The 26,361-nt window shown below is 43.3% G+C and overlaps 1 protein-coding gene across 1 annotated transcript in view; it reads right to left on the reverse strand.

Annotated features, from left to right (window-relative positions):
• Positions 1–8,209: 8,209 nt before the first annotated feature.
• The window catches only part of LOC117354640 (oocyte zinc finger protein XlCOF6-like), a 31,479-nt gene continuing 13,327 nt past the window's right edge, over positions 8,210–26,361 (reverse strand). The window contains exon 4 of the mRNA XM_033932469.1: positions 8,210–10,413. Within this exon, the coding sequence (XP_033788360.1) occupies positions 8,222–10,413 (2,192 nt within the window). The 3' untranslated portion in view covers positions 8,210–8,221. The remainder of the gene's footprint in view (positions 10,414–26,361) is intronic.

Below are 26,361 nucleotides of genomic sequence, written 5' to 3' on the forward strand. Positions count from 1 at the left end.
TGTGAACGGTCTGTAGTTGTTTTATCATGTAATTTGGGCATGATAGGTAGAGGCTGTTGCAGTAGTCTACAATACTTAATACAAGGGATTGTACTAAAATCTTGTTGAATAATTTTCTTATTTTTCTTAGGTTTCGCATTGTGAAGAATGCTTTTTGGATGATTTTGTGGATTTGAGTCTGCATTGTGCAATTTCTGTCTAGTTTCCTCGAATTCCTCGAATCTTAGTACCTTCAGACCTACCCAAAAATCAAAACTATCCTTCCCCTCACTAAAAGGCATTTCCCACCCAGGAAAACTGGGGACTTCCCTCCTCTTCAGATTCACCGAGCTCTGGAATAACCTCACCGCCCCCCTTCGGAACCTGAGTGCTCTCCAACCCTTCCGCAAACATCTGAAAACCTGGCTTTTCTCTAAAATCTAACTTCTCCCTCCTCTCTGACATCCTAGCTCTCTAACATTCTTCTTCCCTCCGATCTTCATCTAACCCTTTCCCTGGAGTTCCTTTCTTATTACAATCCCTGTAAACCTTGCCGAGCTCCACGACCATGGAGATGGCGCAGTATAAAAACCTAAGGTTTAGTTTAGTTAGTTTAGTTGTATTCGCAGAATCTTAAGTGTGCTTTGCATTGGGTACTTGATTGTGTTTAATTCAAGTTCTGTGAAGGATGTTTTTTTTTTCCTTCTCTAGTAGGAATTTGGTTTTATCCGAGTTTAGTTTCAGCTTATGGTTTGACATCCATTTTTCTACCGTTTCCATTGTTGTTTTCAGGCGTTCTGTGGATAAGGGGTCTTGAATGTCAAAGGGGAGGAAGATAGTTATATCATCCGCGTAGCTGAATGATACTGTGTTTAGGGCGTCTAGGATTGTGCCAAGGGATGCTATGAAGAGGTTGAATAGTATGGGCGATAGTGGTGATCCTTGTGGTACTCCACATGGGTTTGACCAAGGGTCAGATAGATGATCTTTTGACTTGACTCTGTATGTTCGAGTTTTAAGGAAGCCTTGGAACCAGTTGTGAACATTACCTGAGATTCCTATTGCATCTAGTATCTGGAGTAGTGTGGGATGGTCAACTAGGTCGAATGCAGCAGAAAGATCGAGTTGGATGAGAAGCAGCTTGTTTCCTTTGCTGAGGTGTTGTCGGACAATGTCTAGTAGTGATACCAGTAGAGTTTCTGTGCTATGGTTAGTTCTGAATCCGGAGTGTGATGGATGCAGTATGTGGTGGTCTTCAAGGTAGTTGGAGAGATGTTGTGCGACAAGACCTTCTGTTAGTTTGATGTATAGTGGGATAGAGGCGATTTGGTCTATAGTTTGTAGGATTGTCTATAGGACCTTTGGGATCTTTCAGGATAGGAGTAATTATGATTTCGCCTAGTTCCGGTGGGAAATGACCTTCCCTTAGTGTAGTTTGTAGCCATAGTGTGAGGCTCGCTTTAAATTTAGTGGAAGCTGTAGCTAGTAAGTATGGGGGACAGTTGTTCAAATCACATGAAGATTTGCTATATTTTTTGTAAAGCCTGTCCAGATCTGACCATTGTATCGTTGGGAAGTTTGTCCAGATCCTATCTGCTGAGATTGCTTCATCTATTGTGGGATTAATTCATATCTCTTCTGTGTTGATTCGTGAATTGTTGAATGTGGATCTGATTGTGATGATTTTGTGTTTGAAATAGTCCGCTAATTGGGTAGCTATTGGAGTTTGGTTTCCTTGGGTGGTGAGGAATGGTTTGGTATCAGTGAGATTTCTTACGATGTCAAACAGTATTCTTGTGTCTGGTTTTTCGATGCCGATGAGTTTGGAGTAGTAGTTTTTTCGTTTTTCCTTCAGTTTGGTTTTGTATTGTTTGATTTGGATTTTCCATTCAGCTTTGGTGTGATTTTGTTTCTGTTTTTTCCATGTCCTTTCTAATTGTCTGCATTTCCTTTTTAGGTGTAAGAGTTCTTTGTCAAACCATTTGTTAGATGGTCTATTTTATTTTTGTTTTTTATTGGAGCTAGTTCGTTTAGTGTAGATTCACTGAGGGTACGCTAACTGTTTATGAAGTCTTTGGGGTTGTTGGAGTCTATTTCGGGGTCAACTGTGTTCCAGAATGTGGTAGGTTCGATTTTCTGTCTGATCTTGATTTGTGTTTTCTATGCACAGAAAACACTGCAATACAATAGGGCAAAAGTCTCAATGCACAGAAACAAATACACAGAAAACACTGCAATATAATGGTGCAAAAGTCCATCCACCAGCAACCAGAATAAGGAAACTTCTAATAGAATAGATCACAAGAAATACAATCTCCTGTAATTAGTCACAACCTCCCTCCCACTCCCCTAATAAAACAAAACCACACATCAAGCAGAGTCAAAAATCCCCCCATCAAGTCCAGTACAGAGTCAAAAATCCCCCCTCCCCATCAAGTCCAGTGCGGAATCAAGACCGCAAAAGAAAATTCTTCCAGATGCCTCTTGCCATATGGAAGGGCTGTTAATTGGCACATATGTGGCCACTGGTTCAATTTCTGTACTACCATCTGCCAACGGGGGGATATCGACTGGTTCCAGTGAGCCGCAAGCACAATCCGAGCAGCTGTAAAGGCCAACTCAGAAAAACTAGACTCCCTGTTCCAGATCAAGGTCATGCCAAGATAAAAGGGCATGAGGCCACGAAATAGGCAGTCTTTCTCAATATTCTAGAGACAGTCCCAAACACTGTGGCCCCAAACCCCCGCACCAATGTACACTCCCACCACATATGTAAGTCCCCACACCCCCACCAACACACTTGTTCACCATCACGGCCCATTTTGGCGATAAGTATAGGGGTACAATACCATGGCAGTACTTGAGGGAGTCCAGAGAAGAGCAACTAAGCTGATAAAGGGTATGGAAAATCTCTCATATACTGACAGACTAAAAAAGTTGGGGCTGTTCTCCCTGGAGAAGCGGAGACTTAGAGGAGACATGATAGAAACCTTCAAGATCCTGAAGGGCATAGAAAAAGTAGACAGGGACAGATTTTTCAAATTATGGGGAACCACAAGTACAAGGGGGCACTCGGAGAAATTGAAAGGGGACAGGTTTAGAACAAACGCTAGGAAGTTCTTTTTCACCCAGAGGGTGGTGGATACATGGAATGCACTTCCGGAGGCTGTGGTAGGCAGGAGCACGTTACAGGGCTTCAAAGGTTTGGATAGGTTCCTAGAGGACAAAGGGATTGAGGGGTATAGATAGAAGTAGAGGTAGGTTATAGAAATAGTCAGGGACCACTGCTCAGGCAATAGGCCTGATGGGCCGCCACGGGAGCAGACCGCTGGGCGAGATGGACCTCTGGTCTGCCTCAGCGGAGGCAACTTCTTATGTTCTTTTTTTTTTTTTTTAAATTATACATTCAAATTTCACAAGAATACATCTTGTTCCATCTAACACAGGGAGGAAACCAACCAACAAATTAAAATACTTCTTTATACACTCATACCAATTATCCCCTTCTTAGACCACCATAATGGGGGGTGAGCAAGCAAAAATAATTTATGAGAGAAAATTAAGAGGCATTAATTAAACCTATAGGCTTATGTATCAAGCGCCCTTTACAACCATGTCCTTCAATCCTTGTTGATCTTCTTAACATCTAGAAATTCCTTCAAATGATTAGGAGAGAAAAAAGTATATTTAACACCTAAGTAGCTGACCAAGCATTTACAGGGGTATGCCAAAAGAAATTTTGCTCCCATATTTATAGTCTGACACATAGAAAGAAATTCTTTCCTCCGTTCTTGTGTAGTCTTAGCAACATCGGGGTATATCCATATTTTCTGTCCCCCAAATAATTTTTGAGAGTTTTTAAAGTAAAATTTCATAATCATATATACATCTTGCTCAAAAACAAATGATACTAAGAGCGTTGCTCTATCCATATCAGACATTATTGTTTGTTCAAGTAGAGCAGTCACATTTGCGAAATCTATTTCATTAATTTTTCCTCTTTTTTCTCTTTCCATCTCATTTTCACCTTCTTCTCTTCCAGGCGTCTTCTTATTCGGTAAATAATAAATTTTATTTATTGGAGGAATACAACTTGAAGAAACTTCTAAATTTTCAATTAAATATCTTTTTAGTAAATCTAAAGGCAAGACACCTGGAAATAGAGGAAAATTTAAGAAACGGAGGTTCAAACGTCTATTAAAGTTTTCAAATTGTTCCAATTTCTTGTGTATGGAGGAACTATCTTTAATTGAAGCCACCTTAAACTGTTGTAAATGTTGTATTTCCTCCTGCATCTGTTTAGCTTGGCCAGTATAATCTACTCTCATAGCTTCAACTATTCCAGTTAGCAAATCCAATTTTTCAGTTATTTTTGTTACCTCCTCAGTTGATTTTTCCATTTTCCCCTCCATCCGCTGAAGCAGATTCCAGATGCTGTTCATGGAGACCTCCGTCGGAGAGGATAGAAATTCCCCTCTCTTGCTGGCTTCCATCAGCTGTCCTGCTGTCGACACTGTGTCCTCGCCGGGAGACCCCACATCTCCACTTCCGGGAGCATGTGTCTCTCGTTGCAGCGTCTCAGCGGTTGCCGGACACGGAGGCATGAAGGAGCCCGGAGGAGATAAAGAAGTTTCAGTGCCCGGAAGGGCTAGCGACTCCCTCAACTCGCTGCCCAATGCCGAGCTCTCCACTCCGGTATACACAGGCGCCGGAAGAGCCGAAAAAAAAAACGGTCCATGGTCTGCTGTATCGGGGTGGACGTCAGGGCCAGCGAGGAAGAAGCCCTGACCACCCATTTCCTCTTGGTATGGGGCATCCAGAAATCGAGGTTTTGTTTTTTTTTTTTAACTGAGGAAATGCAGGCTAGGAGAGAATTGTTCAGCGTCTCTCACAGCTCCTCTACATTGCTGCCATCTTGATCTGCCTCCCACTTCTTATGTTCTTATCTCATGAGTTCCTTGTACTTATTCTCCACAATCAAGGCTGATAGACTCAAGGAAGTCACCTCCCTCCATATAGTGTCCCAGTGGCCCAAAGGGATAGCCTGACCCCAATCCTCCTCACAAGCTTTCATACAGGGCAAAATGTTATTTTCCCTCACACTGAGACAATTCAGGGGGTCTTTCCCTTCTTTAGCTAGGATAGTGACACCCACCAGCCGCATAAAGTAAGGCAACCAACTATCACCGTCCAGCAAATTAAAGTAGCGCAAAAGGGGCGGCAGAAGCATATTCTGGTAACATTTGTAAATCCGTCTAAGCCCAAACCTCCAGATTTTACAACGTAACCCTCCTGTGAAACAAGATTCCAACTCTCCCTGTTTTGGTGTTCCCCACTTTGGACGCCCACAGAAATACAGGGAACCTAGGATCCTTCACATAACATTCATGTTTCCGTAAAAGTTTCTTGAATAAAACATATAGAAGCTCGAAGTCTCACTAGTTCCCGAAAAAGAGCTTTCCCTTTATGAGGTGAGTTAAGCCCCTCCATCCTGGACAGTCTGAAAAACAGAAATTCCTATTGTCGCCAACCCACCCACCACCACCACCAGCCCCCCAACTTCCCTTCCCATCCCCCCAAAAACCCTCCTGGACAATCCCTTCCTTCTCCCATCCACCCCCCTCCCCCAAATCCTCTCAGTGGGATCCAACCGACCTCCCACTCCAGTTCAAGGAAGAGCACGTTCCCAGAAGCCCAATTCACCACACCATGCACACCAATACCCTGACACACACACTATCCATCACACCTGAACCCCATAAACCAGAAGACCTCCACTTCCCGACATCCCAGCTATCAAACTAACACACTCTCTTAACATAGATGTCCAGAACTGGTATACATCACCTCCACAGCCATCTGAGAGCAAAAAGGTAACGGACACACCACACAACCAAACAGCAGAAAGCATCTCTAAGTCTCAACTGTAAGCCTCTGTGCTCGTTGGAAAGGTTCCCCACTTCTCTGCCAGAGATATCTGGCCAATCTCTATTGAATTGCCCGTGACCGGTCCAGGATCTCCTCCTCTCCAGAAACCTCAATATCTTCCTTTTGCAACAATGCCAAGGCTTCCCCTACTGTAGCAATCTTCTTATGCACACCATTGATTGTGAGGAGGAGGCTAAAGGTCCAGCTATATCTGAGATTGGTTTTCAGGACTGCCATGGTAACGTCCCGAAAAGACCTACATTACTGAAGTGTGCTCAACACCAGATCTCGGTAGTTCCACAGGACAATCCTTCTAGGAAACATGACCTCGCTCTGCATAAGATATGCTCTTTTAAAGAAAAACCTTGCAAGCAGACTACAATATCTTTAGGGTGGTCAGTGACGCGTGGTATCTATTTGGATTTCCATAATTATAATTTTACACAATTTATTGAAATTTGATATACCACAAAGATGACAGATTTAGGTGGTTTACACAATAAAAGAGAAAGAAAAGGAATGTTATAAACTCTGACATCTTATCTGAAATGCAGTACTACTGATTTTTGTTAAGCTACTTGGATGGGTTGGGAGAGCTGCATGGTTTAGTTCCCATTGCCAGACACAGATAGGCATGTTCGAAATGATGTCTAAATCTGACCACCTCCCAATAACAGTGCAGAAAGCCCACCATGCAACCCTAGTGAATTTGTAAATGTGAAAACCAAGTGAAGGTTTTATTACACTCAGTACATTTAAACAGTTTGTCTCTCCTGTGGATCCTCTGATGAATGTTTAGGTAGGAACGCTGAATGAAGCTTTTATTAAACTCAGTACATGTATATGGTTTCTCTCACTTGTGAGTCCTCTGGTGTCTTTACAGAAGTGAAAGATCTATAAAGTTTTTATTACACTCAGTACATGTATGTGGTTTCTCTTCAGTGTGCAACTTCTGGTGAATTTTTAGAGCTGAAAGCTCTATTACACTCAGGACATGAATGTAGCTTCTCTCCACTGTGGATCCTCTGATTTTTTAAACTTGAAATATGATTGAAGCTTTTATTACACTCAGTACACGTATATGGCTTGTCTCCCGTGTGGATCCTCTGGTGAACTTTTAGATAGGAAAGCTGAGTAAAACTTTTATTACACTCAATACACGTATGTGGTTTGTCTCCCGTGTGGATCCTCTGGTGAATATTTAGAGCTGAAAGTTGAGTGAAGCTTTTATTACACTCAATACACGTATATGGCTTGTCTCCCGTGTGGATCCTCTGGTGAACTTTTAGATAGGAAAGCTGAGTAAAACTTTTATTACACTCAATACACGTATGTGGTTTGTCTCCCGTGTGGATCCTCTGGTGAATATTTAGAGCTGAAAGTTGAGTGAAGCTTTTATTACACTCAATACACGTATATGGCTTGTCTCCCGTGTGGATCCTCTGGTGAACTTTTAGATAGGAAAGCTGAGTGAAACTTTTGTTACACTCAGTACACGTATGTGGTTTGTCTCCCGTGTGGATTCTCTGGTGAACTTTTAGAATGGAAAGCCAAATGAAGCTTTTATTACACTCAGTACACGTATGTGGTTTGTCTCCCGTGTGGATCCTCTGGTGAACTTTTAGATAGGAAAGCTGAGTGAAACTTTTATTACACTCAATACACGTATGTGGTTTGTCTCTCGTGTGAATCCTCTGGTGAAGTTTTAGAACTGAAAGCCTAGTGAAGCTTTTATTACACTCACTACATGTAAACGGTTTATACCCTGTGTGGATCCTCTGATGATTTTTTAGATGCGAAAGATGAGTGAAGCTATTATTACACTCAGTACATGTATGTGGTTTATCTCCCGTGTGGATCCTCTGGTGAATTTTTAGACTTGAAAGTCGAGTGAAGCTTTTATTACACTCAGTACATGTATGTGGTTTGTCTCCCGTGTGGATCCTCTGGTGAATTTTTAGACTTGAAAGTTGAGTGAAGCTTTTATTACACTCAGTACACGTATGTGGTTTGTCTCCCGTGTGGATCCTCTGGTGAATATTTAGAGCTGAAAGTTGAGTGAAGCTTTTATTAAACTCAGTACATGTATATGGTTTCTCTCACTTGTGAGTCCTCTGGTGTTTTTACAGAAGTGAAAGATCTATGAAGTTTTTATTACACTCAGTACATGTATGTGGTTTCTCTTCAGTGTGCAACCTCTGGTGAATTTTTAGAGCTGAAAGCTCTATTACACTCAGGACATGAATGTAGCTTGTCTCCACTGTGGATCCTCTGATTTTTTAAACTTGAAATATGATTGAAGCTTTTATTGCACTCAATATGGTTTGTCTCCCGTGTGGATATTCTGGTGAATTTTTAGAGTTGAAAGCTGAGTGAAACTTTTATTACACTCAGTACATGTATATGGTTTCTCTCTCTTGTGGATCCTCTGGTGATTTTTTAAACTTGAATCATAAGTGAAGCTTTTATTACACTCGGTACACGTATGTGGTTTGTCTCCCGTGTGGATCCTCTGGTGAACTTTTAGATAGGAAAGCTGAGTGAAGCTTTTATTACACTCAGTACATGTATGTGGTTTCTCTCCTGTGTGCATCCTATGGTGTCTTTTTAGACATGAAAGATTCATGAAGCTTTTATTACACTCAGTACACTTATGTGGTTTGTCTCCCGTGTGGATACTCTGGTGAACTTTTAGATAGGAGAGCCGAGTGAAGCTTTTATTACACTCAGTACATGTATATGGTTTCTCTCCCGTGTGCATCCAATGGTGTCTTTTTAGACATGAAAGATCCATGAAGCTTTTATTACACTCAGTACACTTATGTGGTTTGTCTCCCGTGTGGATACTCTGGTGAACTTTTAGATAGGAGAGCCGAGTGAAGCTTTTATTACATTCAGTACATGTATATGGTTTCTCTCCCGTGTGCATCCTATGGTGTCTTTTTAGACATGAAAGATCCATGAAGCTTTTATTACACTCAGTACACTTATGTGGTTTGTCTCCCGTGTGGATACTCTGGTGAACTTTTAGATAGGAGAGCTGAGTGAAGCTTTTATTACACTCGGTACATGTATATGGTTTCTCTCCCGTGTGCATCCTATGGTGTCTTTTTAGACATGAAAGATCCATGAAGCTTTTATTACACTCAGTACATGTAAATGGTTTATACCCTGTGTGGATGCTCTGATGACTTTTTAGATGTGAAAGCTGAGTAAAGCTATTATTACACTCAGTACACTTATGTGGCTTGTCTCCTGTGTGGATCCTCTGGTGAACTTTTAGACAGGAAAGCTGAGTGAAGCTTTTATTACACTCAGTACACATATATGGTATGTCTCCCGTGTGGATCCTCTTGTGAACTTTTAGATAGGAAAGTTGAGTGAAGCTTTTATTACACTCAGTACATGTATGTGGTTTCTCTCCTGTGTGCATCCTATGGTGTATCTTTAGATGTGACAGATCCATGAAGCTTTTATTACACTCAGTACATGTATGTGGTTTTTCATCCATGTGGATCCTCTGGTGAATTTTTAGAGCTGAAGGATGAGTGAAGCTTTTATTACACTCAGTACACATATATAGTTTCTCTCCCGTGTGCATCCTCTGGTGAACTTTTAGAGAGGAAAGCCAAGTGAAGCTTTTATTACACTCAGTACACGTATGTGGTTTGTCTCCCGTGTGGATCCTCTGGTGATCTTTTAGATAGGAAAGCCGAATGAAGCTTTTATTACACTCAGTACACGTATGTGGTTTGTCTCCCGTGTGGATCCTCTGGTGAACTTTTAGAGAGGAAAGCCAAGTGAAGCTTTTATTACACTCAGTACACGTATGTGGTTTGTCTCCCGTGTGGATCCTCTGGTGATCTTTTAGATAGGAAAGCCGAATGAAGCTTTTATTACACTCAGTACACGTATGTGGTTTGTCTCCCGTGTGGATCCTTTGGTGAATTTTTAGATAGGAAAGTTGAATGAAGCTTTTATTACACTCAGTACATGTATGTGGTTTTTCTCCCATGTGGATCTTCTTGTGAACTTTTAGATCTGAAATCCGAGAGAAAGTTTTATTACCCACAGTAGATGTAAATGGTTTTTCATTTTTATGATTCCTTGTGTGCAGTTGGAGTCCTGAAGACAAAGGGAAGCGCTTATTAGATTGATATACAAGATGTGTGAATTCTTTCTGGTGTTTTTTCCTCTTTTTGCCATGGTGGAATTCAGAAGTCACTTTATCACTATTATTAATTTGGAAGGGTCTCTCTGTCTGATGTCTTTGGCTCTCAGGGATGTCACTGAGCTCCCTCTCATTTCTCTCACACTTAGTGACTCCATCCACTGAGTCTCCTTCAGGGTCTCTTTGCTCCTTTGATTCCTGCTTACAGGTCTTTGAGTTTATCCTCTCAGTTCCATGGGAAATATTCTTACAGACATTTTCTGATTGTCTTTGGATTTCCTCTATTTCTATAGGATGTTCTCTTTGCTCCTTTCCTCTCTTCCTTTTTTGATGATCTGTTGGATATAAACAGAAGGTTTTAATCATGTGCTAGAAGACAGTGGTGGGTTCTAAAATATTACCTATAATAAGGACTGTTTATCCTACACTCGGATTTTCTAGTTGTGGCTTAAGAATTGATCTGTTTCTTATTTGGAAACCATTTCTTGAAATATAAGCAGAGGCCGACCAAATTTCAGTTTCTCTTACAGTACTAACACTGGCCTAAAGTCCTCCTGCCTAATTTTGGTTTCTGCCCGAAGGCTTAGTCCATGGTTTTGGCCCAAACTGACCATGCCTAGTCAACGGAAGCTTTGTCCTGCTCCATCCCTCCAGAAGTTGCTTTTCCCCCCTACACACATGGAGATGCCCCCGTCAGGCCTATTTCACAATCCCTGGTGGTCGAGGTGTATAGTCAAGGCAGGAGCGATCCCCAGTTGCTCCTTTTCATGCTGGCTATTCTCTCAACATGGCTGCCGTGACCTCTAGTAGCAATCTCACCAGACTGCAGCAAGAGATCATGTCAGCCATTTTGAGAGTTGAGCTGATATGGGCAAGAATGACGGGCTCACTCCTGCTCTTGTCCCGACTACACCACTTAATTATCAGGGATTGTAAAATAGTTTTTTGGGGGGGAGCCTACAATTTGCATTCTTTCTTTTTGAGTGTATGTGTAATGTGAATGCAAGTAATGGTCTCCTAGGGTAGTTTATATGGCAAAGAGTGCTCCAAATACGTGCTTTCAATACAAAAGTTTAGCAGGAATTAAGTCCGTAAATTTGGGATAAACTCCTTAGGAAACAGCCTCCCTGGAGATACGATATCAGCTGTCTCTTGAAATGTGGTGCAAAGTCGGCTATCGTAAAAGCATTGTGGATTTTAGCTTCAGTGTTCATTAGCTGAGGTCCATGTGTGTGGAGGCTATTTTGTTTCGATGTAAAATATGGGCTTTAAACTATTTAAATTATTATATACTATGGGGCTCATAATCGAAAGAGAAAAACATCCAAAAACCGGCCTAAGTCAGCACTTGGATGAACATTGTCTAAATACGTCCAAGTGCCGATAATAAAACCGGGTTTTGGACGTATTTCTGAATGACCATAGCCAAACGGGGTATTTCGGGAGGAGTGTCGAGGGCGGGACGTGGGCCGGCTTAGACTTAGTCGTACTGCATGTATAACTGAAAGTTAATATAGCAGAGGATCGAAGGAACTTGGACATTGCGACTTAAAACCATTTAAAACATGGTCTAAGTCACAAAAACCCACCTAAAGTGACCAGATAAGCACTGCAAACACATAATACAGATCCCCCCCATAAAAACTTGAAAATTGTGCCTCCAGAACATCATCACCTGGCATAGGAAAGCCTAGTTGTGCTGCAGAGGCGTCTTAAGCCATCTTGGGGTGGATTAGGGACCCATGGAGAGGAGGACCCATACCCACAAGCCCCTGTAATCACTGCGTTGATATTGAAACGTGCACTCCCCTATACACCCCCAAAACCCTTTTGTACTGGCACATAGGTGGTTCCTGCAGCCATAAGGGCTATTGGGGTGATAGATAAGTGGGTCTAGGGGATTCTGGAGGTGGTTTGGGGGGGGGCTCACCATGACCTATAAGGGAGCTATAGTGAGATGATAACATGGCACTCTTTTTGTGAAGTTCACAGCAGTGCCCCGTAAGGTATCCCACTATTTAGGTGCCATGTCTGGGTGTTCAGTCTATCACTTTGCAGACCCCTCCCACGTCCAACAGGGCTTGTTCTAGACGTTTTTGACTTGCATGAAAAGTTGGACGAAAATGTGGTATAAAGATGGACGATTTAGCGGCTTGGACGATCAGATTGGCAGGACGTATATTTAGACGATTTTTGAAATGAAAAAAAATTTGGACGTATTTTTCGAGAAAGTGTCCTAAGCTGTTTTTTTTTACTTTGGACAACTTAGACGAATGAACACAAGGAGCCGAAAGCCAGAACTCTCCTATCCACCACTTAAAGAAACAGGACCCAATTCTTCAGTTCTTAACTGCCACCATAGAACCATTCAGGCCTCAGGCAACGGCTCCCTCAGCTGCCAGATCGGAGCAACTGTCAAACTGGAAATCGGTAGGTGAGCTCAAAAGAAGCAAATACCAACGAAACTGGAAGTCCCAAATGAAAACAGCAGAGACAGAACAAAAAAGAAATTTAAAAGAAAAATCAACAAAGGCAAAATAAAACAAAAACAAAAGCAGGACAAGGGAGACAGCACAGAAGATGACCTAACAGGCCGCCATCTTGTTGGAATATTCATTTCTATCTCTATCTTTATATTTTTATCTTTACTTTTCATAAATTGTTTCTTCAGGTACTTTAGTTAGCTTGTGAGCCTTTGGGACAGTTAGGGAATTTCCAAGTACCTATCTTATTTATTTTTATTTATTGTATCTTTTAATGCATCATTTTTGTAAACCGCTTAGAAACCTCACGGTTATTAGTGGTATATAAGAATTAAATTAAATTAAATATATAGAATCAAACTACTGCATACTAGAAAATAATTTGAGAAATGGATTTCTCTAGATTCTAATTTTAAGGAGCATATAGTCCTTGCATTCAGTAATATCAATGGACTTATTTTTTTTACTCTGAATTGTGTGTCAGGCTGGTATATTTGTCCACAAGTGTCTGGATCTTTTACCCTATTTTAGTTACAATCTATATATAACGCTTGGCCTTTAACTAAATACAAATTAGAAAACATCTTAATGCTACTTTCATAGTAACATAGTAGATGACGGCAGATAAAGACCCGAATGGTCCATCCAGTCTGCCCAACCTGATTCAATTTAAATTTTTTAATTTTTTCTTCTTAGCTTTACCCAGTACTGTGCTTGGGTTCCAACTGCCGAAATCTCTGTTAAGACTTACTCCAGCCCATCTACACCCTCCTAGCCATTGAAGCCCTCCCCTGCCCATCCTCCACCAAACGGCCATACACAGACACAGACCGTGCAAGTCTGCCCAGTAACTGGCCTTAGTTCAATATTTAATCTTATTTTCTGATTCTAGATCCTCTGTGTTCATCCCACGCTTCTTTGAACTCAGTCACAGTTTTACTCTCCACCACCTCTCTCGGGGGCGCATTCCAGGCATCCACCACCCTCTCCGTAAAGTAGAATTTCCTAACATTGCCCCTGAATCTACCACCCCTCAACCTCAAATTATGTCCTCTGGTTTTACCATTTTCCTTTCTCTGGAAAAGATTTTGTTCTACGTTAATACCCTTTAAGTATTTGAACGTCTGAATCATATCTCCCCTGTCTCTCCTTTCCTCTAGGGTATACATATTCAGGGTTTCCAGTCTCTCCTCATACGTCTTCTGGCGCAAGCCTCCTATCATTTTCGTCGCCCTCCTCTGGACCGCCTCAAGTCTTCTTACGTCTTTCGCCAGATACGGTCTCCAAAACTGAACACAATACTCCAAGTGGGGCCTCACCAATGACCTGTACAGGGGCATCAACACCTTCTTCCTTCTACTGACTACGCCTCTCTTTATACAGCCCAGAATCCTTCTGGCAGCAGCCACTGCCTTGTCACACTGTTTTTTCGCCTTTAGATCTTCGGACACTATCACCCCAAGGTCCCTCTCCCCGTCCGTGCATATCAGCTTCTCTCCTCCCAGCATATACGGTTCCTTCCTATTATTAATCCCCAAATGCATTACTCTGCATTTCTTTGCATTGAATTTTAGTTGCCAGGCATTAGACCATTCCTCTAACTTTTGCAGATCCTTTTTCATATTTTCCACAACCTCTTCGGTGTCTACTCTGTTACAAATCTTGGTATCATCTGCGAAAAGGCACACTTTTCCCTTCACAAACATATTGAACAGGATTGGCCCCAGCACTGATCCCTGAGGGACTCCACTACTCACCTTTCCTTCCTTCGAGCGACTTCCATTAACCACCACCCTCTGACGTCTGTCCAACAGCCAGTTTCTGACACAGTTCACCACTTTGGGTCCTAACTTCAGCCCTTCAAGTTTGTTCAACAGCCTCCCATGAGGAACTGTATCAAAGGCTTTGCTGAAATCCAAGTAAATTACATCTAGCATATGTCCTTGATCCAGCTCTCTGGTCACCCAATCAAAAAATTCAATCAGGTTCGTTTGGCACGATTTACCTTTTGTAAAGCCACGTTGCCTCGGATCCTGTAACCCATTAGATTCAAGGAAGTACACTATCCTTTCTTTCAGCAACACTTCCATTATTTTTCCAACAACTGAAGTGAGGCTCACCGGCCTGTAGTTTCCTGCTTCATCCCTGTGACCACTTTTATGAATAGGGACCACTTCCGCTCTCCTCCAATCCCCAGGAATCACTCCCGTCTCCAGAGATTTGTTGAACAAGTCTTTCCTTTGTGACCTGTACATAGTTTTAAGTATAAAAAGCTGGTAAACATGATTTCTTTTTCCACATATTCTCACAATGTCTCAGAAGACATTTTCAGCAACAGTCTCCCGGAAGAGGTGTCTGAATTCAAGAAAACCTATCATAGGTACGTAGGATCTCTTAGAGAGAGAAAGAGATAATGGCTACTGCAGATGGGCAGACCGGATGTTCACTGCACAAGAGTCCGGCATGCTGTAAATAAAACTCTTGTACTTTCTTCACGCCTCTGACTTTGTGTGTCCAAGTGACCTTTCATAACTTTCATATGCTGAAAGGCTAGAGAAGCTGGGGCTCTTTTCCCTTGAAAAGCGGAGACTTAAGGGGACAAGCTAGAAACTTATAAGATCATGAAGGGTATAGAGAAAGTAGAGAGGGACAGATTCTTCAGACTAGCAGGGGCAGCAAAAACAAGAGGGCATTCAGAAAAATTGAAAGGAGACAGGTTCAGAACAAATGCTAGGAAGTTCTTCTTCACTCAGAGGGTGGTGGACACCTGGAATGCGCTTCCAGAGGAGGTGGTAGGGCAGAGTATGATTTGGGGTTTCAAAATGGGATTAGATGATTTCCTGAAGAATAAGAGGATTGAAGGGTATAGTTAGAGGGTTACTATACAGGATATTAAATGATTAGGTTAAGTAAAAGATGGTTTTCCATGCCTATTATCTTTGTTGCTCTTCTTTGGACCCTCTCGAGTATTGCCATATCCTTCTTAAGGTATGGCCACCAGTATTCAACGCAGTATTCCAGATGCGGGCGCACCATCGCTCGATATAGTGGCAGGATAACCTCTTTCGTTCTGGTAGTGATACCCTTTTTGATAATGCCCAACATTCTGTTCGCCTTCTTTGAGGCCGCTGCGCATTGTGCCGCCAGCTTCATTGTTTTATCCACCAAAACCCCCAAGTCCTTTTCTAGATTGCCTTCCCCCAGTACCATCCCCCCCATCGTGTAGTTATACATCGGGTTTCCTTTCCCTATGTGCAAGACTTTACATTTCTCTACATTGAAGCTCATCTGCCATTTATTTGCCCACTCACTCAGTTTGTTCAGGTCCTTTTGTAGTTCTTTGCATTCCTCCACAGCCTCCACCCTACTGGAGAGTTTTGTGTCGTCCATGAATTTTATAACTTCGCACTTCGTCCCTGATTCCAGGTCATTAATGAATATATTGAACAGAAGTGGACCCAGCACTGACCCCTGCGGGACGCCACTCATGACCCCTTTCCAGTCCCTTAACTCATACCCTTTGTTTCATGTCTGCCAGCCAATTTCTGATCTATCTGTGCACGTCCCCTTCCACCCCGTGGTTCCACAGTTTCCTTAGTAGACGCTCATGGGGTACCTTGTCGAAGGCTTTTGGAAGTCCAGATATACGATATCTATGGGGTCACCTTTGTCCAATTGTTCGCTTATCCCTTCAAAGAAGTGCAGTAGGTTCGTTTGGCATGATCTTCCTTTACAGAAACCATGCTGGCTTGTTCTCATCAGATTATTTCTTTCTATATGCTCACTGATACTGTCCTTGATCAATGATTCAGCCATCTTCCCCAGATCTGAGGTTAAGCTCACCGGTCTGTAGTTCCCCGGGTCGCCTCTTGATCCTTTTTTAAAGATAGGGGTAACATTCGCTAGCCTCCAGTCCTCCGGGATTACCCCTGTTTTCAAGGATAGGTTGCAGATCTGCTGCAGTAACTCCGCTGTTTCATCTCTGAGCTCTTTCAGTATTCTCAGGTGGATTCCGTCTGGGCCCGGAGATTTGTCAGTTTTTAATCTATCTATCTGTTTGAGTACGTCTTCGAGGCTTACCTCCATGCATGATAATTTTCCCTCTTGTTTCCCCTTGAAGATTTTCTCCGGTTCCGGCATGTTGGATGTGTCCTCTTTTGTGAAGACTGACGAAAAGAACGTGTTTAATCTTTCTGCCACCTCTTCTTCCTCCTTCACCACTCCCTTCCTGTCTCCCTCATCCAAAGGTCCCACCTCCTCGCTCGCCAGCTGTTTTCCTTTCACATATCGGAAGAATGGTTTAAAATTCTGTGCCTCCCTGGCAAGCCTCTCTTCATACTCTTTTTGCTTTTCTGACCACGCGATGACATTCTTTTTGATGCTTCCTATGCTCTTTCCAATTTTCCTTGGTTTTAACCTTTTCCCACTTCTGGAATGATTTTTCTTGTCTCATGGCATCATAGTTCTCTTTCTTGAAGTTAAACGTTGATGCAATGGTTCTCTTCCCTATTGGCATTCCTATATTCCTCTCCCTTGGTGTCAGATTTACACATTCTTAACTTCATTGGTTATCCATGCCAGGTCTTTTGCTTGATTCTTTTTGCACCCTTATCTAAATCTGGGTATATACAGGTTTTGCGCTTCGTTTATCAGGTCTTTGAATAAGGACCAGGCTTGCTCCACCATCTGTGCTTTCCTAAAGCTGTTCCTGAGTTTCTTCTTCACCATTTGTCTCATGGCATCATACTTCCCTTTCTTGAAGTTAAACGTTGATGCAATGGTTCTCTTCTCTATTGGCATTCCTATTTCCACTTTGAACTGGATCATGCTGTGATCACTGTTTCCTAATGGTCCCACTACTTCCACTTCCTTGACAGGTTCTTTCAGCCCGTTGAAGATTAAGTCCAGAACAGCTGTCCCTCTCGTTGGTTCCTTGACAAGCTGTTCCAAGAAGCAGTCCCGTACAGCCTCCAGGAACTCCGTTTCCTTTGTACATTTTTAAACTCCAAGACTCCAGTCTATCCTGGGATAGTTGAAATCTCCCATAACTATGGTGTTTGCGTTTTTGCATTCCTGCCTCAATTCGGCTCCCAGTTCTGTATCCTTTGCTTCAGTTTGCCCAGGTGGGCGGTAGTACAGTCCCATCTTATCTCGGCTCCCTTTCTACCTGGTATTTTAACCCATAGTAACTCCAGTTGGTCATTTGTCGCTGCTGCGTCCACTCTGGTTGAGTGAATGGTGTCCTTTATGTAAAGTGCTACTCCTCCACCCTTCTGATGTGTCCTGTCTCTTCGGTAGAGCTTGTACCCTGGCAGTACTATGTCCCATTTGTTTTCTTCGTTCCACCATGTTTCTGTGATCGCTATGATATCTAGGTTCTCGTCTTTGGCTATGACTTCTAGTTCCCCCATGTTGTTCTTTAGGCTTCTTGCGTTAATGTACATGTACTTCAAGTCTTGGTATTTTTTTCTCCTTGTTATTTTCCCTTGCATTTCATTTTTCTTTCTGTCCCCTTCCTGTCCTGCAGACTCTTGGTTATTGTCTCTCTTGTCATCCCCTTGTGGAACATTCTTATTGTCCTCCTTTTGGTCCTTCCCTTCATCTTGCTCCATTATGTCTTCCCCTTGTAGTACACTCCTCCTATCCTCCTCTTGTTTCGTCTGGCTCCCTTGGTTTTTCAGCTCCTGTTTTGTGCCATTTGTGTCTTCCCAGCACTTTCCTCACTCAGTATCTTCTCGGGATACTGGCTTCCAAATCATCGACACCTGGTTGACTGTCGGCTTTCCCCTTCTTCCTAGTTTAAAGCTTGCTCTATTCCTCTCCTGACGTTGTTTGCTAGTAGTCTAGTTCCCGCCGTGCTCAGGTGTAGTCCATCTCTCCTGAAGAGCTTGTTCTTGCCCCAGAACATTGTCCAGATCCTCACAAAGTGAAATCCCTCTTCCTCACACCATCTCCTCATCCACGCATTTATTGATTGTAGTTCCGTCTGTCTCTTCACATCAGCCCTCGGTACTGGCAGGATCTCCAAGAACTCTATCCTCTGTGTCTTCATCTTTAGCTTCCTTCCTAAGATCTTGAACTGTTCGGTAAGTGCATTCCTGCTGTAGTCTCTCCTAGTGACATCATTTGTCCCGACGTGGACTATCACTGCGGTCTCTTCCATCTCTGCTCCTTCCAGGATCCTTTCAATTCTGTCAACGATGTCCTTAGTTCTTGCTCCTGGGAGACAGGTCACCAGCCGATCCTCTCTCCCTCCTGCTATGTGACTGTCCACCTGTCTTAGGATTGAGTCTCCCACCAGGATTGCAGATTTCCCTTTTTTCAGCTTCCGCTGCAGTCCCAGGTCCATGTCCTTGGTGCGCTTCATTTCTTCTCCCTCTAGGCACTGGTAGGATCTTTCCTCTTCTTCCTGCAAGTTTCCTCCATGGGTTCCCTCTGCCTTGGAGTCAGATGGCTCTTGTCCTCCGCTTAGTGCATCTTCCTTGTTCCTGCATCTTCAGTTCATTTAAAAAAACTGCCATTCTATCTTCCCAAAACTTCACATCATCCAATATATTGTGCTCGAAATGTTCTATGTTCAGGATTCCCTCATTAATGGAGATACAACAAACCATTAACACTTTGAATATTTAAAGGTTTTTGTGTTGAAGTCATCCCCCCTCATATTCTGAAGCGCCACTTTCAAATATTCGGCCCACATATACTCAATTTCATTCAAACTAGTCTCGTTTCTAGTACCATACCTAAGCAATGGAAAGAAGCAAACTGTTTTTCCTACAATTAGATGACAAAAGTCTGTGCAGCAAAGATTTTCAATTATCACCCTATTTTTAATATCCTATTTTTGGCAAAACCTACAGAAAAAATTGTTTTCACCCAACTTTCCGACTTTTGAACAAACATCCTTCACCCTAATCAGACAGGTTTCCATAAACACAATCAACAGAATTGTCTTTGATAGGGCTGACCATCATTATTTACCTCCTGGATCATCATAAATCAGCTCTATTTATTTCATTGGATTTATCGTCAGCCTTCGACACTATAGACCACCAATTATTAATTCGCAGGATTCAGAATATAGGAATCACTGATCAAGTTTTAGACTTTTTTAATCATACTTTAAAGATCGCTCCTCAAAAGTAATGTTTAACAGTACCTCCTCTAGCACTTTCTCAAGGTTCCATTCTTTCCCCTATGCTGTTCAATATTTTCCTCGCATCACATATCACATTAGGACAATCCATTGGGTTTTCAATTTTTGCTTCTGCGGATGATAACTTGCTCACCCTGTCAATCTTGACGATCCTAACGATATTTTATCCATTAATCAGAAATTGAAACAAATCAGCGACTGGCTAAGCCCAAATATGCTTGCTCTCAAAATTAGTAAGACTAAAGTTATGATTTTTCCAGTTAAGGAAGGCCTTACTCTACCCTGCCCCATAAGTCTAAAATCTGTTTCTATATAGACAGTCACATCCATTATGCTTCTTGGTGTTATCTTAGACAGAAAATTCACATTTCACGAACAAATAAGCTCAGTAGTTAGAAAATGTTTCTATTAGAAACATAGAAATAGACGGCAGATAAGGGCCACGGCCCATCAAGTCTGCCCACTCCAATGGCCCTCCCTATCTATCTTTGCGGATAGATCCCACATGTCTGTCCCATCTGTCCTTAAAATCTGGCACGCTGCTGGCCTCAATAACCTGAAGTGGAAGACTATTCCAGCGATAGAAACATAGAAACATAGAAACATAGAAAGATGACGGCAGATAAGGGCCATAGCCCATCAAGTCTGCCCACACTATTTACCCACCCTCTTAAATCTACTGACCCCCTAAAGAATAATTGTAATTATACTGTCACTCTACTGACCCGCTCATTCAGTCCTAGTGACCCTATCCCTTGTAATTATACTGTCACTCTACTGACCCGCTCATTCAGTCCGAGTGACCCTATCCCTTGGCATGACCTCGTAGGGATCCCACATAGGTATCCCATTTGTTCTTGAAGTCTGAGATGCTGCGTGCCTCGACCACCTGCACTGGAAGCTCGTTCCAATGCTCAATCACTCTCTCCGTGAAGAAGTATTTCCTGGTGTCTCCACGAAACTTCCCTCCCCTGAGCTTGAGCGGATGTCCTCTTGTGGTCGAGGGTCCCCTGAGAAGAAAGATATCATCTTCCACCTCTACCCGTCCCGTGATGTACTTAAATGTCTCAATCATGTCTCCCCTCTCCCTACGCTCCTCGAGAGTGTAGAGCTGCAATTTGCTCAGTCTTTCTTCGTACGGGAGACCCTTTAGCCCCGAGACCATCCTGGTGGCCATCCGCTGAACCGATTCAACTCTGAGCACATCCTTACGGTAATGTGGCCTCCAGAATTGAACACAGTATTCCAGATGCGGTCTCACCATGGCTCTGTACAGTGGCATCATGACTTCAGGTTTCCTGTTGACGAAGCTTCTCTTGATACAGCCTATCATTTGCCGTGCTTTAGATGAAGCCTTCTCCACTTGAGTGGCTGCTTTCATGTCAGCACTGATGATTACTCCTAAGTCTCGTTCTGCCCTAGTCCTTGCTAAAGTTTCTCCATTCAGGGTGTAAGTTCTGCAAGGATTTCCATTTCCGAGATGCATGACCTTACATTTCTTGGCGTTGAAGCCCAGCTGCCAGATCAAGGACCAACTTTCTAAAGTACGCAGGTCTTGCTCCATAGCATCCTGAAGATTATAGCCGTTTACTACATTGCATAGTTTGGCGTCATCAGCGAATAAGGTTACCTTGCCTTGGAGCCCTTGAGTCAGATCCCTAATGAATATGTTGAAGAGGAGTGGGCCCAGGACCGAACCCTGTGGTACTCCGCTGGTCACCTCTGACATTTTAGAAAGGGTACCGTTGACCACCACCCTCTGAAGTCTGCCACTAAGCCAATCCTTAACCCATGCAGTTAGAGTCTGTCCTAATCCCATAGAATTCATCTTGTTCAGCAGCCTGCGGTGTGGGACGCTGTCAAACGCTTTGCTGAAGTCCAGGTACACGACGTCCAAGGACTCTCCTGAGTCTAGTCTTCTTGTTACCCAGTCAAAGAAGCTTATTAGATTGGACTGGCATGACCTACCCTTGGTGAATCCATGTTGGCTGGGATCCCGGAGATTTCCCTCGTTCAGGATCGTATCTAATTTATACTTAATTAGTGTTTCCATGAGTTTGCACACTATTGAGGTGAGGCTTACCGGTCTATAGTTCGCAGCCTCAGCCTTGCAACCCTTTTTATGTAGAGGAACGACATTGGCTGTTTTCCAGTCCAACGGAACTTTCCCCGTACTTAATGAGAGATTGAAGAGCACCGCCAACGGTTCTGCCAGGACATCTCTCAATTCTCTGAGCACTCTTGGGTGTAAATTGTCCGGTCCCATGGCCTTGTTTACCTTTAGCCTTGCCAGTTCGTTGTAGACGTCCCCAGGAGTGATCAACCACCCTTTCGGTGAAGAAGAACTTCCTAGTGTCACCGTGCAGTTTCCCACCCCTGATTTTCCACTGATGCCCCCTTGTTGCCACGGGACCCTTGAAAAAGAATATATCCTCTTCCACCTCGATGCGACCTGTGAGGTACTTGAATGTCTCGATCATATCTCCCCTCTCTCTACGTTACTCGAGTGAGTAGAGCTGCAACTTCCCTAACCGCTCCTCGTATGGGAGCTCCTTGAGTCCCGAGACCATCCTGGTGGCCATTCTCTGGACCGATTCCAGTCTCAGCACATCCTTGCGGTAATGTGGCCTCCAAAATTGCACACAGTACTCCAGGTGCGGTCTCACCATGGATCTATACAGTGGCATAATGACTTCAGGTTTGCGGCTGACGAAACTCCTGCGTATGCAACCTATGATTTGCCTTGCTTTGGATGAAGCTTGCTCCACCAGGATGATCTCGGGGCTCAAGGGTCTCTCATACGAAGAGAGACTGAACAAATTGCAGCTCTACACTCTTGAGGAACGTAGGAAGAGGGGAGACATGATCGAAACATTTAAGTACCTCACGGGACGTGTCGAAGTGGAAGATGATATTTTCTTTCTCAAGGGACCCTCGGCCACAAGAGGGCACCCGCTCAAACTCAGGGGCGGAAAATTTCATGGCGACACCAGAAAGTATTTCTTCACAGAGAGAGTGGTTGATTATTGGAACAAGCTTCCAGTGCAGGTGATCGAGGCAGACAGCGTGCCAGACTTTAAGAATAAATGGGATACCCATGTGGGATCCCTACGAGGGTCAAGATAAGGAAATTGGGTCATTAGGGCATAGACAGGGGGTGGGTAAGCAGAGTGGGCAGACTTGATGGGCTGTAGCCCTTTTCTGCCGTCATCTTCTATGTTTCTATGTTACTTGATTTGCAGACTTCATGTCTTCCCTGACAATCACCCCTAAGTCTCTTTCTGCTTCAGTTTTTGTCTAGATCTCGCCATTTAGGGTGTAAATCCTGCATGGATTTTGGCTTCCCAGGTACATGACTTTGCATTTTTTGGCACTGAAACTGAGTTGCCAGGACCTAGACCAGTGCTCCAGTAGAAGTAGGTCATGCATCATATCGTCTGCCATTGAATTTTTGTCTGTTGTGCTTTTGTTCACTACATTGCTTAGTTTGGCATCATCGGCGAATAATGTTATTATTCCTCGGAGCCCTTCTATCAAGTCTCTTATGTAGATGTTGAACAAGATGGGTCTCCATATGTCTCCATATGATAAGAACATAAGAAGTTGCCTCCGCTGAATCAGACCAGAGGTCCATCTTGCTCAGCAGTCTGCTCCTGCGGCGGCCCATCAGGCCTAATTGCCTGAATAGTGTCCCTGACTAATTTTGTACTGTCTCTAATCCTATCCCTATAACCTACCTCTACTCCTATCTATACCCCTCAATCCCTTGGTCTTCCAGGTACTTATCCAAACCTTCTTTGAAGCCCTGTAGCGTGCTCCTGCTTATCACATCCTCCGGTAGCGCGTTCCATGTATCCACCAACCTCTGGGTGAAAAAGAACTTCCTGGCATTTGTTCTAAACCTTCCCCCTTTCAATTTCTCTGAGTGCCCCCTTGTACTTGTGGTTCCCCATCTACTCTTTCTATGCCCTTCATGATCTTGAAGGTTTCTAACATGTCTCCTCTAAGTCTCCGCTTTTCCAGGGAGAAAAGCCCCAGCTTCTTCAGTCTGTCAGTATATGAGAGGTCCTCCATACCCTTTATTAGCTTAGTTGCTCTTCTCTGGACTCTCTCAAGTACCGCCATGTCCTTCTTGAGGTACGGCGACCAGTACTGGACACAGTACTCCAGGTGCGGGCGCACCATTGCACGATACAGTGGCAGGATGACTTCCTTCGTCCTGGTCGTGATACCCTTCTTAATGATGCCCAACATTTTGTTTGCCTTCCTTGAGGCTGTGGCGCACTGCGCCGACGCCTTCAATGATGTGTCTACCATCACTCCCAGGTCTCTTTCAAGGTTGCTCACCCCTAGCAGTGATCCCCCCATTTTGTAAGTGAACATCGGGTTCATTTTCCCTACGTGCATGACCTCGCCACATTACTAGATCAGTCATCATTATATAGTCTCATTCATTCTTTAGTCATTTCATATTTGGACTATGGCAATTCATTATACAAAGGAATTACAAAGAAAGAAATGCAGCTCACTGGTTACCCTCAAAAAGCAATGTATCTTCAAAGCCCTGGTCATGACACACAAGAGATTCTACCAAAAACCCCCAGCCTACATAGCATCCAAGCTACGCCTATACACCCCTAACCGTCCACTCTGCTCCAAAGCAGAACAAAGACTCAGCAATCCCACAAGGAGATCCCTCCAAATGAGTATGGCGTACAAAAGATCCTACAGCCATTTCCTACCTCAGCTATGGAACCGACTACCCACACAGATCAGGTCGCTAGACTCACTAATGACCTTCCACAAAGCAGTAAAGACCTTCCTCTTCCGCCAATCGGGCCATTAAAAACTGCCTTCTCAACAACATCTCCCCAATACCAGTCATTTATTCTGAGGGGCTTAAAAGTAAAAATGATATGGTCATACAATTCTGCTTGGAGTTAAAGTATATTAATTTGATGGATTTAAAAGTGAATTTCTGATGTGGTCTTTGAGCCAGCACAGCCATCTGTTCAGAAGGGTGTTAAATGCCCCATTTAATAGAGCACAAAAGAAAGGACTGAGCCGTCATCTTCAGAAAGTGTTCAGTACAGATAAGACAAAAGACATGGCTAGGGTGGATACCAGAGCTAAAACGAACTTTAACAGGTTGTAGATCAAACAAGAAGCCCTTCACACCAAATTCATCGCTGGACTACAAGATCAAACAAGAAGCCTATCACACCAAATTCATCTCTGAACTAACAATAGAAGGTCATTCAATCAGATGACCTCATCTGCCTATCCTCTATTTTAAAGCACTCAGACATTAGATTCACACCTCATCCAGCAAGGACAGTATTGGGACACCATGTTAAGCCATTGTACTTCAATCATCATCCACCTAGGAACAGAGGATGCAATCTATTTTTAGAACAGGTATCAACCCTATAAATATGAAGCAAAATCCTTTCTCAGAAGGGAACACATTCACTCTCCCTCTGAAACCAGCCTAGATTCAAGCTACAATTCTTCTCCCTGGATCACCATGCTGCTTCACTAGGCCATGTGGCCTCTACTCCATTTTAAGGACTATTCACATTGTAAGTAAGTTTTTGAATCCAGATAAATTAATCCTTCTGCTTTAGCAACATTTGTCTTGTGCAATCTTATTGTCTTTGCTCAAAAGGTCCCATTTGTAACAGCTTTACGTGCTTTATTAATGCTTAAATAAATTTTCAGTTTGCTTATAAATGTTCTGAGTCTTAGTTCTTGATATTTAATGAACTAAATTTTAATCAAGCGAGATAACTTTCCCCAAATTAATAGGTCTTTATAATACATATTTCTCCAAGCCAGAGAGGGATGTGTATTATTGGTGGAATTCCATCCATTTAATAATTTTTATAACACACCAAAAGGGAAATTTTGTAAATCTGCCTTAGATGCTGCGTCCGCTGACCAAGCCCGGAGCCACAGGGTATGATATGCGGCTACACCGATATCCATGGACTTGGCCGAAGCGTGCAAAAATCATACATGGCATTCAAGAGGTAACAAGTGCCAATTTCAATCTTAGCTAACTTGCGATCCACCAATGACCAGTCATCAGGCTCCCCGGTCAATGACACGCTGGGACCACCAAAAACAAGTCCGAGCCACCAGACCGCCACACATTGCTGCCTGGACTACCAAGGCAGTCACATCAAAACTCTGCTTAAGAAGAGACTCCAACCTATGCTCTTCAGAGTCCTGCAAAGCCAAGCCACCCTCTACCAACACCATATACTGTTTTGTGAGGGCCAAAACCACCGGTGACTTCAAGGTATCCCTATCACCTTCCGGGATGGGATACAGGCGGGCAATAGACCGAGCAAAACGAAAAGGCATCTCTGCAGCCTTCTATTGCACAAGCATAATATCCCGGATATCCTGATCCATAGGAAAAGAGTGGGAGGCTAAGCGGATCCCCAAAAGCAGGGGGGTCCACCACGTGTGGGGGCTCCTTAGTGTCATCCTCGAAATGTAAAATCGAGGAAACTTGAAAAATAAGCTCCTGGAGCTCTTCCCGCTGAAAACTGCACCACAGACACATCCTCGCCAGCTGGCGATTCCAAAAAACCTCCACCAGTGGCATCTGTCCCCCCGAGAGGATCCTGGAGGTC

This window comes from Geotrypetes seraphini, chromosome 2 (assembly GCF_902459505.1).
Source record: "Geotrypetes seraphini chromosome 2, aGeoSer1.1, whole genome shotgun sequence".
NCBI lineage: Eukaryota > Metazoa > Chordata > Amphibia > Gymnophiona > Dermophiidae > Geotrypetes > Geotrypetes seraphini.